The sequence below is a fragment of the Apus apus genome, chromosome Z (assembly GCF_020740795.1).
Source record: "Apus apus isolate bApuApu2 chromosome Z, bApuApu2.pri.cur, whole genome shotgun sequence".
Lineage (NCBI taxonomy): Eukaryota > Metazoa > Chordata > Aves > Apodiformes > Apodidae > Apus > Apus apus.
The window spans coordinates 67,674,047-67,691,525 of record NC_067312.1 but is presented as its reverse complement, the minus strand read 5'-3'; the positions used below and the strand labels follow the sequence as shown (position 1 = coordinate 67,691,525).

Below are 17,479 nucleotides of genomic sequence, written 5' to 3'. Positions count from 1 at the left end.
CTTTTGAGCAAAACTTGGTCTCTGAGCATTTCCAAACAATTTAAGGAAAATATGCAATAGGATTTTACTATGTTCTGCAAGAGTACTTTTTACAAGTAGTTGACCTTGGTTCTGAGCTACAGAAGAGGGTAAAGATACCTGAGTTATCTTCAAGGTATTGTTTGGGGGTTATACTTCCAGTGGGAAACAATTTCCAAAACATAGCATTTTAGGCAGAAGTTACTGCACTGCCAACTTTAAAGCAAGCTAAATGTACTTTTTCATCACCCTAACTGAGCTCTTCTGTTCAGATTAATGACTGACCAGGAGATCTCAGATTTTTAAAGCATGTTTAGCATTTGTTTGTCACATGGCAGACAGCTGATCTCCCTACTGCTGGTTAATGACAGTCATTTATTTCTCACAAGGCTAAACGCTGTGGTCCCCTGACAGCCAGTGCCATCATGTGGAGACATGAACTGTTACCATCTGGATGCCCAAGAACATTGAGGAGCATTTGCCCACAGCCCCCTGCTTTGGTTCTGTAGGCACAGAGAACCTTAGGAAGGATATTTGTGTATGATAGACCTCCCAGATGTATCTTTAGCACTAGTCAAGACCAAGAGACAAAGTAGTACATTCATTTAAAAACCTGTATTTGCAATAATGAAACCAATTTAATAATTAAACCAATTAAGATCTTCCTCAGCTATTAAGATCATGCTCAAGAGTAGAGATATGTTCAGCTTGCTGCCATGTCTTCCCCTGGGTTAAACTACAACAATTCCTTCTTAAAGGAAGATGGAGCCTCTTCTGCTCTAATTGTCTAAAATGGTGCAAAAGCATCATCCTCTGGAGTTTACTGGGTACTACACTATTAAGTGGCTTTTCTCAGCGACAAGGCTACAGATTCTTTCCTCAGGAAGAAAAAAAAAAATATCTGTTTTTTACCTCTCGTTCATGTACACACACATATATATGCACACACATATACATATATGCACACATATATAAACACACACACACAACGTTGAACCTTCAGACAGAATTTGAGGGACATGCAGGTCTTCAGTGATTTCGATTTTCCTGAGCCAAGATTTCAGCCCGTGTGGGTTCCAGAGTAAATGGCGGCCTAAAGACACATCCATGTGAAGAAGCAGAAATAAAAGAGTATAATAGTTTGTTCTCACCACCAAATTGTCAGAAGTTTTAAGTTTTGAATAGTCAGGTGAAAGGTTAGACAATACAGGTGACAGCTGAGTGTCCTGTTAGCAAATGTCAGATACTGCTATGGATTGACTCTTTTTGGCCCGTGTGTTTCCTGGCAAGGAACACACACGTTTGGCTTTTGCATAGCAAGTCTCCCAGGAAGGTCAAAATGACCTTCAAACAAGTAAGATACCAGTATTTCTTTAAAGTAGATCCATGATGGGTTTTCTTGTCAGAATGCATTACTGAGAACAGCAACAGTACATTAACTCTATTCAAGCTGACAGTCTGTGGTCTGCCTCATTACTATGGCTCAAACATTCAATATCAAAACATAAGCCAAAATGAGTGATTATTTTTCACCAAGTTTCAAATGCCCAGAAAGTAACCACAAATAGCTGTGTGACTTTACCAAGAGTTCCTTTTAGTAGCTAGAGAATGAATTTGGGTTAAGTCTGTATGTCTGGAAAAATGAAATCTGAAATTCCTGCTGCGATGCTTTCAGCTTCCCTGAACACTCAGCCAGTTTAAACCAGGCCAGTAAATAATGGGTACCCAGGGTGGTGTCAGTAGGGAATAGACTAGGCGTAAGTACTCCTTGTTAAAGAAGCATCAGTAAACTGGGCTTTAGGGCACATTTATATCAGTACACAAGCAGAATTGAGGAAGAGTCTCAAGCACAGTCCTGCAGTGGGTTTAAGCTATAGGCATCACTGGCTTATGCCATACCTTCCTCTGCCTCATGATGCCTGGCACAGTTTAAGTCTAGCACATGAGGCCCAAATAAAGACATGTTTTGGATGTGATCACTCTGAGGCTGGCAAAAGCCTTGAAATGTTATTTTAGGGCTGAGCTTGACAAATGAACAGACTTGTGCAGCTGACCACAGGGGAAGCGATCTGACAGCTGCAATGCCACCCTCAGGCTCTATGGTCCTATGTTGCAACAAAATGATGGCAAAGCTCATCACATCAGCTTCCCAGACAGGAATCCCTGACTAGTGCTCCTGCTATCTTTCTCCCTTGCCCCTCCCTTTCCAACAGCTGTTCTGTGGGTTTGAGTCTGCACACTCAGAGGGAAGGTGTCTTACCAGACTTCAATGGCAGCAAGATCAGGCAATATATACTTTTCCTCTGTTTATCCTAGTCTGTCCCAGAGCTGATTTCTCCCATTCAAATTCACTTGGCCCTTTATTTATGCACTTCCTCAGCCCTTTAACATTTCTTTCTTCCACCACAAAATCTCTTGTCAAGCCATCAAACTCAGACTGCTTGCCTGTGCTTAGTGTCAGCCCTGCATGTATCCTAATTTTATTTTATACCATGCTTTATTTATTCTGGTACTTACTGAATGCCTGCCCATACCTTTACTTTTAGCAGTCCTGTATGCTGGATATATTCCCATAAACATTTATCTTGCTGATAATTCACTAGGTCTGGACAGTATTTTCCTCTGCTTCCTGAGCCAGTAACTGACAGTACAAGACAAGTCTGTAATGATTGCATCTAGGCCAGTTTAGGACACTGGCACTGCTGAAAATCAAGATCTGGATTTGCTGTACAGCAGATGGGCTCAAATTACTCCCCTACACAGTAAAATGAGTAGAGCAGTATTGCCTCCTGGAGTTCATGCTCCAAAACCTCACTGAAAACAGGAACCATTTACTTACTTGATCCTCCAGTATCAAGACTGCTTTCTAAGACCACCACTGAATCTCCACTCACTGTGCAACCCTGCAGGAATCAAATACAATCTAGGGTACAGGTTTTGGGGTGCAGATTTCCTCTTTTACTTAGTTGCTTTCTATCTTGTCAGACCAAGAAAAGGAATTCATGGAAAGTGTTAGGCTATCTGATACACAGCAGTAAACCCCAAATATTTTATGTGTAGGGAATTCAGCAGTAGCAAGCAAAAGCGTGAACATGAGAAAAGAAGGAAGCCAGGAGGTGTTTGTATTCAGAATAAAGGAGAGAAATAAATGACCACATACCACACTATGCAGATACAGACATTGCTCTGTAGAGTGTGGTAGTGTTGAAGAAAACAAATACCTATTAGTGTACTAGTCAGTCATGAATAAGAACTAGAATATAGGCTGATGAATATTTAATTTTAGTTTTAAAGAAAATTATGGAGAAGTACTCGAAAACCCATCTTACTAGTTAACCTCTTTAGAGAGTCCTACAGGATTTTGTCAGTGGTTCTCTTGCTGCATAAGATCATAACACCAGTGCTGAGTCAGGTAAAAAATCCCTCTGGCTACACATCATATTAGCACACAATGACGCTTCTCGTGCTAAGGCCTCCCATTCTCTAGCAGATGCAGTTTAAAGACAAAGTTGCATCTGCACCTTTGTGATTAATGGCATTTTGTGCTCTTCCCTTAGTCTCCTTTTGAATCCATTTATACTTTTGGATTTACATAGATTTAGTTCACAACAGTATTTGTTTTGACTCTGCAGCTGATATGTACTGCAGTATCCATAGTTGTTAGCTCTTCTGGCTTCTTATTTGATCTTTAACTCCACAAAACAAAGTGTGACCTTTTCTTCAAGAACAATACAAGAATCATTCAGGAAACACACACAAAAAATAATCCGTTTTTCTCTTTATGTTCATGATATTTGAAATAAAGACTGTAATTCAGGACACATCTAGGTAAAGATCTACATGCATCTGCTCTGGAAATCCTCAGGTTTTATCTTCTTGCTCACTTGGCAGGTTTTAAGCATGGGAGCCAAACACCAGCATGAAATAGGTGAACATAGTTAAAACTTTCCCAAAATGAGGTTTTGAAATAAAAGACATGTCTCCAACTAGAGCCTCATACTGTCTCTTGCTGATACTCTACTGTGGTGGTTTCTGCATGAACACACTGCCCTCCTCTGTATGAAATCACAGCTCCTTAGATGCATGTCCTGCTCTTAACTCCTATGAAGCACCAGTGGCTCCTTGCTATACATGAAAACTTCAACTAGATGACAAAAAACATCACACAGAAAAACACCACGAGAACCTGAAGCTGCAAGCACCTGTCTGTGCCTGACAACTCAGGCCCCCTCACTGGTGTTAGATGCTTAAGGCAAACAGAGGGCTGAAAGAGCATGAAGATTTGACTGAGCTGTTGAGCTGTTCTTTGAGGAGTAAGAATACAGTGAAACATTGCCGAAGGCTAGAGAAATCAAGAGGTCCCTAACAGCATCCTGGGAAAGGATGGCAGGCTTGCCACTGCAGTAGAACTTACCTAAAATGGAAGAAAGCCAGTAAAACCACATTAAGAGAATTAAAAGAAGAAATGAAGGTAAGATAAGACAGCTTCAGAGAATCACGCTAGGAGAAAATAACAGAAAAATTAGGATGGCTAAAATAACTCAAATCAGGAAATGAGAGTTAAAAGCACAGCTGAACAAATGTGTGAGAAGCACAATAATTATTTTTTCTTGTGCTTTGCTGCTTGCTAAAGAAGTATGCAGATAGCAAGAGTTTGAAACTGTAAATAAAACAGAGAACAAGAGGAGTGTCCTGGTTAAAATAAAAACCCAACAAAACCAACCGAGAAAAATAACAAACCAGCAGTTCTTCACTTTAAGACAGCAAAAAATTAATGTGAGAAAGTTAGCAGTCACAAAGACTACGTTCACATAACATTACTTTGTATCACATGCCTTACATCATCTTCATTTTGAAGTTTTTTTCATCAGCTGTGCTTGCCAAACAACACTAACACCTACCCAAAATAAACCATTCTAAAAAATTCTGCCGTTGGCCCCCAGCTTTGGCTGGAGCAGAACACAGCAGATTTATGCAAGCATTCATAGTCAGCAGAGACACACCAGGTACAAGCAGCTGCACCAGCTGCAACCCTGACACTGGGCTCTGGCACCTCTAGTGTTTTCCCTTGCTTTCTTGGCATTGGTATTCCCAGGGTAGATAATCACAGGTCTGCTTTCAGAGTAGCTCATCTCACTTTTAGAGAGGACACAGAAGATACACAGTGAGGGATGATTACACATCCAAAATTTAAAATGCCAAATGCTTTCAGTACACAGCACGTGCAACCCAGAAAATTAATATAGAAGTACAGCACTAAGGCTCTCAAATGGATAAATGCATGTAAAGAAGGAAGGAAGTGAACACAAACATTTACTTCATGGGAACTTGCCATTGCCAAAATACTGGCACGGTCAAACTGAAAGGGGTTGCTGTTGCATTTACAGTGATCTAGCTTTCTCAGCAAACAGCCTCACATCCCATCAGAGGAATGTCAAAACATCTGGATCCTTTCAATTGTAGCTTTCCATGAATATTACACCTTCACCAAATGAAGTAAGAGATAAAGAAATAAAAATGTTAAGGTGTTAGGGTATTTAAACACAATGGGGTGACTATAAATAAATACATGGACAGATACAAATTCCCTTTGTTCTGATACTTTTGCAAGCAACAGTCCCTTTATATAAATACCCAGGGAGAGGGTGCATAAACATATGGTGTCTGTGATTGCTTACAGATGACTGTTAGATTTTCTGCCTCTTAGCTGTCTTCCTACAGACCCTACAGCACTGAAGATGTGTAGAAAACACAACTCCATTCTTTACCAAGAAACATTACCCCCTCACTATACAAACCCCAGTAAATAAAAATACATGCACTCAAACTATACTATCGTAACTTATTCATACCTGTCTACTAGGAATTTGCTAGAAATTTCTGTACAAGTAGCAGTTTTCTGAGTAGATGCTTTGAATGGCTTCAAAAATATGGTTTTATTGTAAAAAACAAATTTAAAGGAAATCAGGCAGCTCCACAGTTAGAAGGATGCTACACTGGCAGAGGCAAGATGTTTTGCTCAACTTCATCCTGAAAATATGTGCCAACATGAACTGGAGAGATCTGCTCTCACAAAACAGTGTTTATTCAGCTCTTCTTTTTAATGTCAGATGAGTTCACCTAGCACTAACTAGAAGGGTGGTTTTGATCACAGCCAGTGAATAGCCGTATTTAAAGTAGCAAAAGATTGAGTTCTTGACCAAAACCAGTCATGCTTCAGTCAACAGAAACAGGCGAGAGACGTATGCTTCTGCATCAAAAAAAAGAGCAAACTGTAGGTAATATAAACAGCCTGCAGTGAGAGGTAACTAAGATTAGCAAAGACTAGATCACTTAAAAAATGATACAAAGGTATTTTGTCTGCAAAATGACAAAACTTTTCCTTTCCTACTACAAGAAACTTTACTACTGGACAGGAACTTAAGAAAATGTAGAATTGTTTTTGTTTCTTTTGTCTAAAATGGTGTGCTAAAACATTACTTTATGTTTTGTATTGTATGGACTTTGCTAGTAAAGCTTTTTGTAATCAGGTAACAGATGGTCTTTATTCCCTTTCAGTGTGCAAATCTAATCTGTAAATGTGTATGTTCAACCACTTCATACACAGTATCATACAGGCCTCCAAGAATAAGTAAGAAAGGCAAAGTTTCTCATGCAGTGCCTTCTGAAGTTGTTTTTGATAGTTACAGCAGAAAGAGAAGATACAGCCACATGTGCCATAATTAAGAGTGGCTGGATTTTCCACCAGGTCTGACCCACATGCTTTCACCCTCCTTTACTTCACTATCTTAGTCTCCCATATACAGCTTCAACTCTTCATCCTTATCCTTTCACTTGATACCCTCTGCAGTTAGGCTTCCCTCCTTCCCTCCTCAGCTTTGCCCTACATACTTCATTATTGGCTAGGTTTTCCACTGCTTCCTATGAGAAATGTACTGTTCCCACCATGGGTGGATTCCTATACAGCTAATGAGAACTAGAAACAGAACTCCAAAACCCACCTGAAGTTGGCTATGGCATTTGTAGACATCAGCTTTTTTTTTCTTGCTTGCACCTCAGGGCCCCAAAAGCAGTAAGAAACTGGGAGCTCACTCTCAAGTTTGTAGCCAGAGTTGCTCACTAATTTGGCTGTCACTGGTGGGAAGAGAACATGCCCTCAGATTCATGGGACTTGTAGTACTTAAAAAAAAACAAAACTAAAACACTTTACCCTTAGTGATAATTTTAATTTCTTAGACTTATCAATTTAAGACCAAATTTTGTATGTCCAGTATTGCTGACTTGCAATGTCCAAGAGAAAAAGCTCTGCAGATACAAAGGACTGCATCTATATAGAAAAAAGGAGACCTCGTAATGCTTACAACCTTTTAAGTATAGGAATGTGCCTTTTTATAAACAGTCTGAGATCCACATATAAAAAGAACCATGTAACAGTGCAATTATTGATTACATTATCTCCCATTACACTAAAACCAAATAGTCACCTGTCCTTTCCCCTTCAGACACGTTTGCTCATTTTGTTTATTTTTAATACATTGTATCAAAACCCAAATTGCAGTATCTGCCCTGCATGTGCATAACTATACTCATTCATTCCACAGCACCACCTCAGGTACACCATTGATTACAGGATAACTGTTTGGACTGTCTGGGAAGACATTCTAAACCTGTTGCTCTGCAAAATACTGCTTTTTACTGTGGAGGAATTTTTAATACAGCCAGTTGTGGCAGAATTTCTCATACAGAGGGGACATAATTTTGCAAGCTTGGGAGAATTTAATAATCCTTGCTGTAGCAGCAGAGTATGAAACTAGTCATTGTTCTTCTTTAAAGCCAGGATTGTCTTTAGCCTTGGGAACCTGAGGAAATGTATCTTCTTTGGGCATCCAAGGATGGGAAGACAGATGAGAAGACTGCAGAATGTATCTATCTAGTGCTTAGAATGCATAAAGGCCTAGTGTAGTGAACAAAGTCATAATGTAATGCCTAACCAATAGCAAAACAAAGTCTGCTGCGTGAACAGTGATCTTTAGCCAATCACATAAGGTATCTGTCTGCATGCACAGGTATGCGGACAGTAACTTAAAGTATATAAGGAGTAAATGAACTAACAATAAACTGGAATGATATACAAGATCATATTGGTCGTCATGTCGTTACTCGGCCCCAATAAATCCTGATTGGATTTATTGCAACACTTTACCTCTTGTTGGATGGCACAGCTGTATCAGAATCCCACTACTGGTCAATTTATTCCCTACACAAAATACAACTTGCTGCAAATTTGCAAGAACTCATGGAGCTTGCAACAGGTGTTCCTGCAATTGTTAAGAATTAAATAATGAAAACGATCACTAAGCACTATGCACTCACTTGTGGTCTACTGTAAAAGGAGACAGAACAGGTCCCTGTTTGACACTTGAGGAAAAAAATAAATTCAGGGTGCTTCTCACTGTGGCTAAATGCTGTTCCTTTCACAGCTTGTTCCAAGATGATAAAAGCAGTCAGTCAAGAGAGTTTAATTAAGCCCGTATCTTTTACCTACTAATTTTCTCACGAGAAGACTTAATCTATTTTTAGCACACAAGCAGGGCAACCACTATACTCTTTTGTTACCAGGCTGAACTTCTCTGCCCAGAGAAGTTGTGGAAGCTCCATTCCTGGAAGCGTTCAAGGGCAGGTTGGATGGGGCTCTGAGCAGCCTGATCTAGTGGGAGGTGTCCCTGCCCAGACGGGAGTTGGAAGTCAATGATCTTTAAAGTCCCTTCCAACTCTAACCATTCTACGATTATATGATAAATATAGATTAAAAAAGGCTTGAAAGCCTTGATGAATAATATTTAGCAGTAGGTCTTAAAAAAATATATTTAAAATCACATTTACTCCAGTCACTGAGCATACTTTTAAGGATGCATGTTTTTGTGATTAATACCAAAAAGTCCAGATGTAACACAGAATTCTGTGTAATTTTGTAAAGAAAGCCAACATAACCTTGGAAATACAACTCATCTGCTCTTCCTTCTACTATATGAGGTACTTCTGTATTTTACAGGGAAGTCCATGACTACATGGAATGTAAAAATACCTAGAAATAATACTTTTAAAGCTAAATCTACTTTGATTCCAGTACATGAAAAATCACTGCATTAGCTCAGAAGCAGCAGCTGACTAGTTTTGGATCTGTTACTCCTCTGCAGCGCTGTGTCATAATTGCCAGGTCATAATCTGGCAGCTTTACAAAGTCAACTGGCTGGAATACCTAAAGCTTTGACAGAATTCTGCACAATGAGACAATAAATCAAACCAATTGGCATTTTTTCCTTTTAGGAACTGTAGCTCTATACACCATCACTTTCATGTGAATAGTTTTTCCTTAATTGTATAACTATGGATGGAATAGAGCCATAAAGTCCAAGCCAAACGGCTGAAAGATTCAGGATGTCAAAATGTGAGTTCTTGATAGATTACAGACAGACTTAATTGTTGAAGTTAAAATCCACATCTGAAAATTAACCAAGTTTGAAGCTATTTTATTCTGGTTTTCAAATCTGTTAACAACTTCTAATGGGATACAGAATGTTCTCATTTGCTACTTATTTCAGTGACTGCTAACAGAAAGAAAAAAATTATGGCTTTTTTTTTTACATTTGCTTAATAAAAAATTATTAAATATAATGGTAAACTAGACACACAGAGTTCTGTCTTTCAGCAGGAGTAATGTTCAGTGATAAACTCTAATTTTCCATCTGCAAAGTTTACACAACACTAAAATAGTATTAAAATAGGCTACTTTTACAAATATCCTTAAGAATTTTTACTTTTTTTTTCACAGGTTTACACTTAAAGAAGTTCTTCAAATACCTACCACTTGAAAATCACTAATTGAAAAACCTACCCCATGCTGCATGCAAGGGTAGAAGTCAAAGGCAACTTGTTAACTTCATTGAAAACAGATACTGAATCACAACTGTGCTAAACCCCTCTGCTGCAAAGTTTGCATATATATGATTGTGCTCTCCTAAAGACGGCCAAAATCAGCAAGAACAGATACACAAATTATTCTAAATCCCAGTGTGATTTCTCAGCTACTCACTACCACCTCCTGCATCCAGGGCTGTACCTTCTCCTCCATTCCTCACTAGAATTTCCTGCTTCTCTGGTACTCTCCTGATTGCTTTCACATCCCTTCACACTTCATTATTTTCTTTGCCTTCTTCTGCCATGGCTCACTATCTTGGCCAAGTTGAGTGGGTGCCTAAAAAAGGGGACTGGTATTGGAACGCATTTCTAAAAACATTTGTCAGAGGAGAATATTCTGGGAAGTATATGAGCAGTCACCGAGGCTGGTTTGTTTCTGATTTTGGATCATGATGTTCCTCCAAATTATATTTGCTGTTTCAGCAGGCTCAGTGTGTGCCATTCTTTCTTCAAAGATTTTTTTTTTATGGCAAATTTTGAGAGGGGCAGCTGGGTAAAAGTTCTTAGTTTCAACGAATGTATGGGGAATTTCATAACCGAGATTTTTTCTAACAGAGTGGTACTGTTCTGAATGGTGCTGTGAGGAAAAAATTGAGGTCAGGCCCAGAGCAGCAACTTTTCAACTTCGTCCAGCTGCAGCCAAGACAGAGTGTGAAAGTAGCCCAAGGTAACTTTGGATGATTTTGAGAGAGCTTACTCTGCTAGGAGATCTGCAGGGGAAGAAAACTCCACCAACAGAGCAGTAATACCTTAAGCCACTACAGCTGCTTGAAAGGTCAATGTCTGACTAAGGCCACAGCATAAGAACTGGGACAACTATATACTTTCTAGGACAAAAAGCTGTTCAGCAGTCTGAGCAAAAGTTTTTGCGTCTTTAAATTTCCAGCCCTTCTCTATTGATAACACAGTCACACTCTTCTCAAAGTCCTCATTTGTGACGTCATGTCTGATATTAATATATCTAATCTTACAGAGAGGCCATGCTAGTAGATTTGTTCTAGAGAGTACTTACACACATTGAAGAGCTGAAAATAGTAAGTAATAGTTATTTGCTCCTACTTATGCCTGCTGCATCTTTAGTGAATTCAAATCAATCACAACAGATCTGTATTTGACCCTGGCATATATTTGCAGCACATATTTCATTTTAAGCTTTGCTATTCTGTATTGAGTATTCTTAGGGCAGGGCAACACAACAAGATAAAGATGGAAATGCAGCCCACAGAGCCACACTGCAACCACCTGTACCTTGACACAACTCACAAGTGTTTTGAAAAAGCATAGCTGAAGTTTTCACTGCAGAGTATCATCCAATCCAAAGGTATCTAGAGCCAAAACACATTCCTGTGTTTTCCCTTCTGTTCTCACCTGCACTAACTAGAATAAAATTAGACTATGTACCTGTCACTGGCAGGTATTCGTTCTTCTTTTTGAGGATACTACTACTGAGGCAAATATCTGGCTTCTTTTTGCAAAGTATTCTGCTTGGACCTCTTGGGTAACTTTTAAGTAAAGCTAAAGGTACTCCCAAAATTATGGAGTATCCTTTTTTTAAATTTTTTTTACAGAATGGATATACTAATCATGGGACCAGAATAGTGGGACAAGGAGATAAAACTAAGTCTTAATATGTGTTCTAAACACTCATTTTTTTACCAAACGGCCAGGGCAACTGAGTGATTGCAGCAAACTCCAGAGAAATTTCCTTTCTCAGTTCTGGCCTATCAAGTTCTTTCTCCTTCAAGCAAATGAACTAGAATTAAAAATAGGGGAAAATACTTTAGCCTCTGTTCTACTAAAATCTCACTAGCAAAACCAGACAAAAATTCTTCAAGTGACTCTTAGAGCTGGCATCACATAAGCAAGGAATTTTAAAGGCTTCCACACCCACCAGCAGGCATTGGCTCTCATTTATTTCAACAGTTGCATTAACTCCTGAAACTATTTTTTTGCCTAAGAATAAAAATCCAATATTCTTCCTACATATAAAATCCTTGTGCTGATGCTTCTGAAGATTGATCCATCTTTTATTAGCTTATACAAATCTTCTTAAGTTCAACCTGAAATAATGTTCTCCACAACTAAACTGCCACTCTGCAATGCACAAGTGACTTAAGTCTCTATCTTAATGAGAACAAAGCAGAGCATTTAAGCACTTGGCATGAGAGGGGTTGCACAGGAGCAAGTGTTGCTTCTTACGGTACCAGGCAATAGCAGAACTACCCCCACCATTTTAAAAACCCCATCTCAGTTTAAAGATTATGTGGATCTGCTTCAACAGCTTTGGCTTCAATTTAATGAATTTGGCTGCATCTGCCAAAAACACTCTTTTAAAAATGGTAGTATAATAGGCAAAAGCATTTTAGCATGCTCACAGGACATCTTTGTCAATCGTGAAACAGGGACTAGGCAGTGCTGAGAAGCACTGGTGAAATCACCTATCACACCCCAGACTCAAGGAACTGAACTGACCACATGTTGGCAGTGAATTAAATTACACTACCATCATACAGCAAACACAATCAGTGCCACCAACACCGTATCACAGCATGCAGTTATTACTACATTTTGGCTTACCTTCAGATGCAGACCATCTCTTGCAGCCTGGCCTTCTGCTCCCTGCCCATTTCAAGGCTTTTACATTTGACTGCAGCAAGGCAGGAGCTACAACAGAAGTGGGTCAGGTCAAGTTGTGTTCTTTTTACAATGTTGTTTATCAACATGCATTTCCTTGCTGAGGCAAGTAGCTCCGAAACGTCATGAGAGCACTGAACAAGCCCATGGTCAAGGAAAATTGCTTTCAGTGCTGCTTGTTATAAAATATACAGTAAACAAAACAACTAGAAAAGCAATTCCAAATGCAGAAATACAACACAGCAATTAATATGGCTGGTGTCTCCTCCTTCTGGATGTATCCTCAGGACCATTTTCAACATTCCTTGATATCCTCCATCATCAAATGTGGGGATTTCCTGCTCTTTCTTTTACGACACTCATATTTGAGCAAACTTACCCACTCACAAAGCTGCAGAAATGGCTTCTTCAGCTGTATCTATAGAGTTGACTGGCAGTTCAGAATTGTTTTTATGCGTCCAAAGAAGTTCTGCTTTCTGCTTTTCTAAGTTGATATATAATTTTTCTCTTATATCTAAGATTTTTAGATATAATATTTAACTTAGATATGTTTTAACTTCTAAGTTTTCAATATAAACAATGCATGATGTCTGTGTCCTTTAGCTTCCTCTCCTACTATTGCCCACAACATGACCCAGCAGATGGTAAAAAGCCAGATGTTACCTGAACTTTATCCAAAATTCATCCATGTCATTTTGGTTTAAAGAAAGCAAATTTCTAAAGGAGAATACACACCTAAAAAATCCTCTAAGGCAGGCCAGAGCACCCTGGGAGTATGCCACACTAGCAGCCTCATAAGATAGCTGGAATGCTGGACGAATGTCACCACAATGAACCAGGTGCTGCAAAATGAGAAGCAGCCTTCTGACTCTACTCTTACCACCTCTGAAAATAGGGAAGGCCAGGGTCAGGAAAGGGAGAAAGAAAATGGAAATTCCTCAAACAAGGTAGCCATTAAAGTATGTGTCAAAACTGTAACTTGACCATATAAATATAATTTCAGTATTCATCAGCTATATGAAAAAAAGAAATAAACCTTTTCAATAGATACAAACCTCTAGGAAAAAAAACATTTATTCAACTAACGTACAGAGTAAGCCAATTAAGGCAAAATATATTATTTGGAAATAGACTGGCTTTCACTGAGTACAATATGAGCTGGCTTAACAGTAGATTGTATACAAAAAGGTTCTCTGAAAGCATTTAGGAAAAGTAAAGGCAGAGTGATACAAGCTGAAAAACTGCTTCTTTAAGGCAAACAAAAAGTATTTATTCTTCAATTTCTTAAAAAAACTATTATTACCAAAATATTTCCTTCACAATTACTTCCATATTTGTAAATAAAGATTTAAGATTGTGTGAGCATGGACAGAGGGCATTTATAGCCAGGAAAAAAATCAGACACCACTGAAGACTTATACGAGAAACAGTGAGCTCATGACATTAAGAAGGCATTAAGACATAAAAATGTTTATAAAACCCAGAATAGCAAAGCAAGTGGTAAGTATCTCACAATTTTCTATATAAAATTGCTAGCAACCATGACTTGGTAGAAGACATTACATAATTCCATATAAGAGATGACGTTTGGAAGCACTGAGTAAATTATGTTGTTGAAACTACTGACAATTTCATGCATATGTGGTCCTTGATCTAAAACCCACTGAAGCAACTTGAAATTTGTCTAGTGTTTTAATGGGACATGAATTTCATTACTGTTACATAAAAAGAAAAAATATGCAGCATGGAAACTGAGATTTCAAAATTATCTAGCAATTACTTCAACTAATGGGGCATGGATTTGTGCTCTTCTTTAGCAGCTCACTGTTATGTATGGTAAAAATTACTCAGCATCACCTCTGAGAACTTCTATGCAGACACCAAACCTATGAGTTGTCTAATGCCACCTCAGTACAGGCCCCAAAAAAACATCTAACACAGAAGGTAGTCTCTCTGGATTGAAATGTATATATAACATACATGTTACACTGTCAACATGTTTATATAACTAATATAATAGAAATAGCTACACAATAAACTCCTTCTTTAAAAATGCATACTAACAAAAGTATCTCAGCAAATGCCTGGTAAAGTGTCAAATAATAGCACATTCCACTTTACAAACTGTAATGCTATTTGTGCCATATATCCCCAAAATGTATGTTTGTTCTGATATCCTTTTTTGTGAATCATATTGGAAATCATATAGTATTTAAAAATTGCAATTGCTGATTTCCACTATCAGATATTATCTTCACTTCTTAAAAAGTAAACCACAGTTTACAGTTAGATTACAAATCTGTGTTGTATCCACTGAGAATTACAACATGTAGCTTTTGCTTCAATTCTAGAATCAAAACCAGCATTCCTTAGTGTGATGGACCAGCCTTCTTTCAAACGGTCCTGGGTGGTAAGTGCTGCTTGTACATTCCTGCTAGAGCCTTAGCTGCACTGTAGATCATCTGTCGACGGGACATGCCAGTGAACACCACGTGCCAATCAGTCCTGTTGACGTTCAGTAAACTCTTCTCCAGCACTTCACCCACGGTCACCAACAGGCCTGACCATCTTAGATTGTAGTCCTGAGGAGTCAGACTCTTAGCCTGTGTAACATTTAGAGAAGTGGTTATTGAAAGAGTTAGAAATGCTAAGTTTTGTTTCTATCCTCACCATTACCAACTTTTGTAAGTAATCATTCTCGTAACAGTAGGATTACATGGCAAATTAAAGGGTGTCAGAATCGAAATTTCAGACTGACCAATAATTTGTCTAAAAGTTGTACTTTTTAGATTTGTATGTACCGTGATCCAAATGACATACAAACACTGTAAAATTAAAATGCAATGCTTAAGAGCATAAAGACATTTTGTATTTTTACTGTTAAAAACCAGTAAATTTAGAATAAATAAAAAACTGCAAACAACCTTGCAGTAGTATTCACATAATGGTTGCAACTGCAATTTCTGGCTCAGCAAAAAACAAGATGACACCCAGTCTGCTAATGGAAAAAGATTCTCAAAAGCAAGTCCTCAAATCCATCTTTTTTCTTCCTCAAATCAAGTAATATTCAGAGTTACGGTGAGTCATGAGTCTCATATTATGTGCTCAAGAAACTCTATGCCATCAGAAAAGACATTAACAAAAAATGTCTTTTATGTACAGACAGATTACCACAAATTCCATTACAATGAACAGTAAAACACATAGCAAGAATTTTGAGGAATGTAATTACTTTTAATGTTGCCTCTATTAAATCTTTAGTACTGCAAATAACAAGTAACAATGCCTAACTGATATTTCTTCTCAATTCTTAGTCTGTTGTAATCTAGATTTTGCTTAAAGATAATGGACTGCACTTATACAAATATATGTTTCTTGCACACCACTGAGAGAAACCCATTCTGATTCTAGAAAAGACATAATGGAAACAAAGGTAACAATGGGTGCATGCAGGTAATTAAAAGCCCAAAGACTCACCAACACGTTATGTGTAAGTGAATTGAAATATGTAACAGCATGACTAGGAAAAAATTAACTCTGAAGGTATGAAAAAAGCCATGTCTTGCTCTCTCACAGTATTCTCTTGGACAAAATGTCCAGCATACAGCTGGACAAGCACACCATACGATGGGTGAGCAACTGGCTCACAGGTAGAGCAAAAAGAGTGACAGTGGAGTAACATCAGGCTGGTGACCAGTCACTAGTGGAGTCCCACAGGGCTCCATCCTAGGCCCAGTCCTCTTCAACATCTTCATCAATGACTTGGAAGCAGGACTCCAAGGAATTCTAAGCAAGTCTGCTGATGATGCAAAGCTGGGAGGAGCTGTCACCTCCCTTCAGGGCAGTCAGGCCTTGCAGAAAGATGCAGAGACCTCGACAGGTTAGAGAGATGGGCAGTCAGCAACCACATGAAGTTTAACAAGGGCAAGTGCTGGATTCTGCACCTGGGACAGGACAACGCTGGTGGTCAGTACAGACCAGGAACAAGTGGCTGGAGAGCACTGTGGCAGAGAGGGACCTGGGGTCCTGGTTGATGGCAAACTGAAGGTGAGCCAGCAGTGTGCCCTGGCAGCCAGGAGGGCCAACCCTGTCCTGGGGTGCATCAAGCAGAGCATTGCCTGCTGGTCAGGGGAGGTGACTGTCCCACTCCACTCTGCACTGGTGCGGCCTCAGCTTGAGCACTGCCTGCAGTTTTGGGCACCACAATATAAAAAGGACATCAAGTTATTGGAGAGTGTGCAAAGGAGAGCCAAGATGGTGAAGGGTCTGGATGAGATGACTTATAAGGAGCGGCTGAGGTCACTTGGATTATTCAGCATGGAGCGGAGGAGGCTGAGGGGTGACCTCATTGCAGTCTAGGGCTTCCCTGCGAGGGAAAGAGATGGGGCAGGTACTGACCTCTTCACTCCTGTGACCAATGACAGGACTCAGGGAAATGGCAGGAAGCTGAATCAGGGAAGGTTTAGGTTGGGTATCAGGAAAAGGTTTTTCACCCACAGGGTGGTTGAGCACCAAAACAAGGTCCCCAGGGAAGTGGTCACAGCACCAAGCCTGCCTGAGCTCAAGAAGCATTTGGATGATGCTCTCAGGCACATGGTGTGATCCTTGGCGTGCCCTGCACAGGGACAGGAGTTGGACTCGATGATCCTGATGGGTCCCTTTCAACTCAGCATATTCTATGAATCTATGATTCTATTACTTATTTTATATTTTCAAGCAACTGATCAGTTCCGTGTGCGGTTTGTTTGCTGGTAATGAACAACGTAAATACTGAGGGTTTATGAGCTTTATTAAAAATTGAGTAGTAAGGTCTTAATTTATAAACTTGTGCCTAAATGAAGAGATAACT

General features: G+C 39.2%; 1 protein-coding gene across 4 annotated transcripts in view; it reads right to left on the bottom strand.

Annotated features, from left to right (window-relative positions):
* Nucleotides 1-13,688: 13,688 nt before the first annotated feature.
* PRRC1 (proline rich coiled-coil 1) overlaps nt 13,689-17,479 on the bottom strand; it is a 28,609-nt gene continuing 24,818 nt past the window's right edge. For all 4 annotated transcript variants that reach the window (XM_051643272.1, XM_051643273.1, XM_051643276.1 and 1 more), the window contains exon 9: nt 13,689-15,233. In XM_051643272.1, coding sequence (XP_051499232.1) covers nt 15,024-15,233 — 210 coding nt within the window. In that variant the 3' untranslated portion in view covers nt 13,689-15,023. The remainder of the gene's footprint in view (nt 15,234-17,479) is intronic.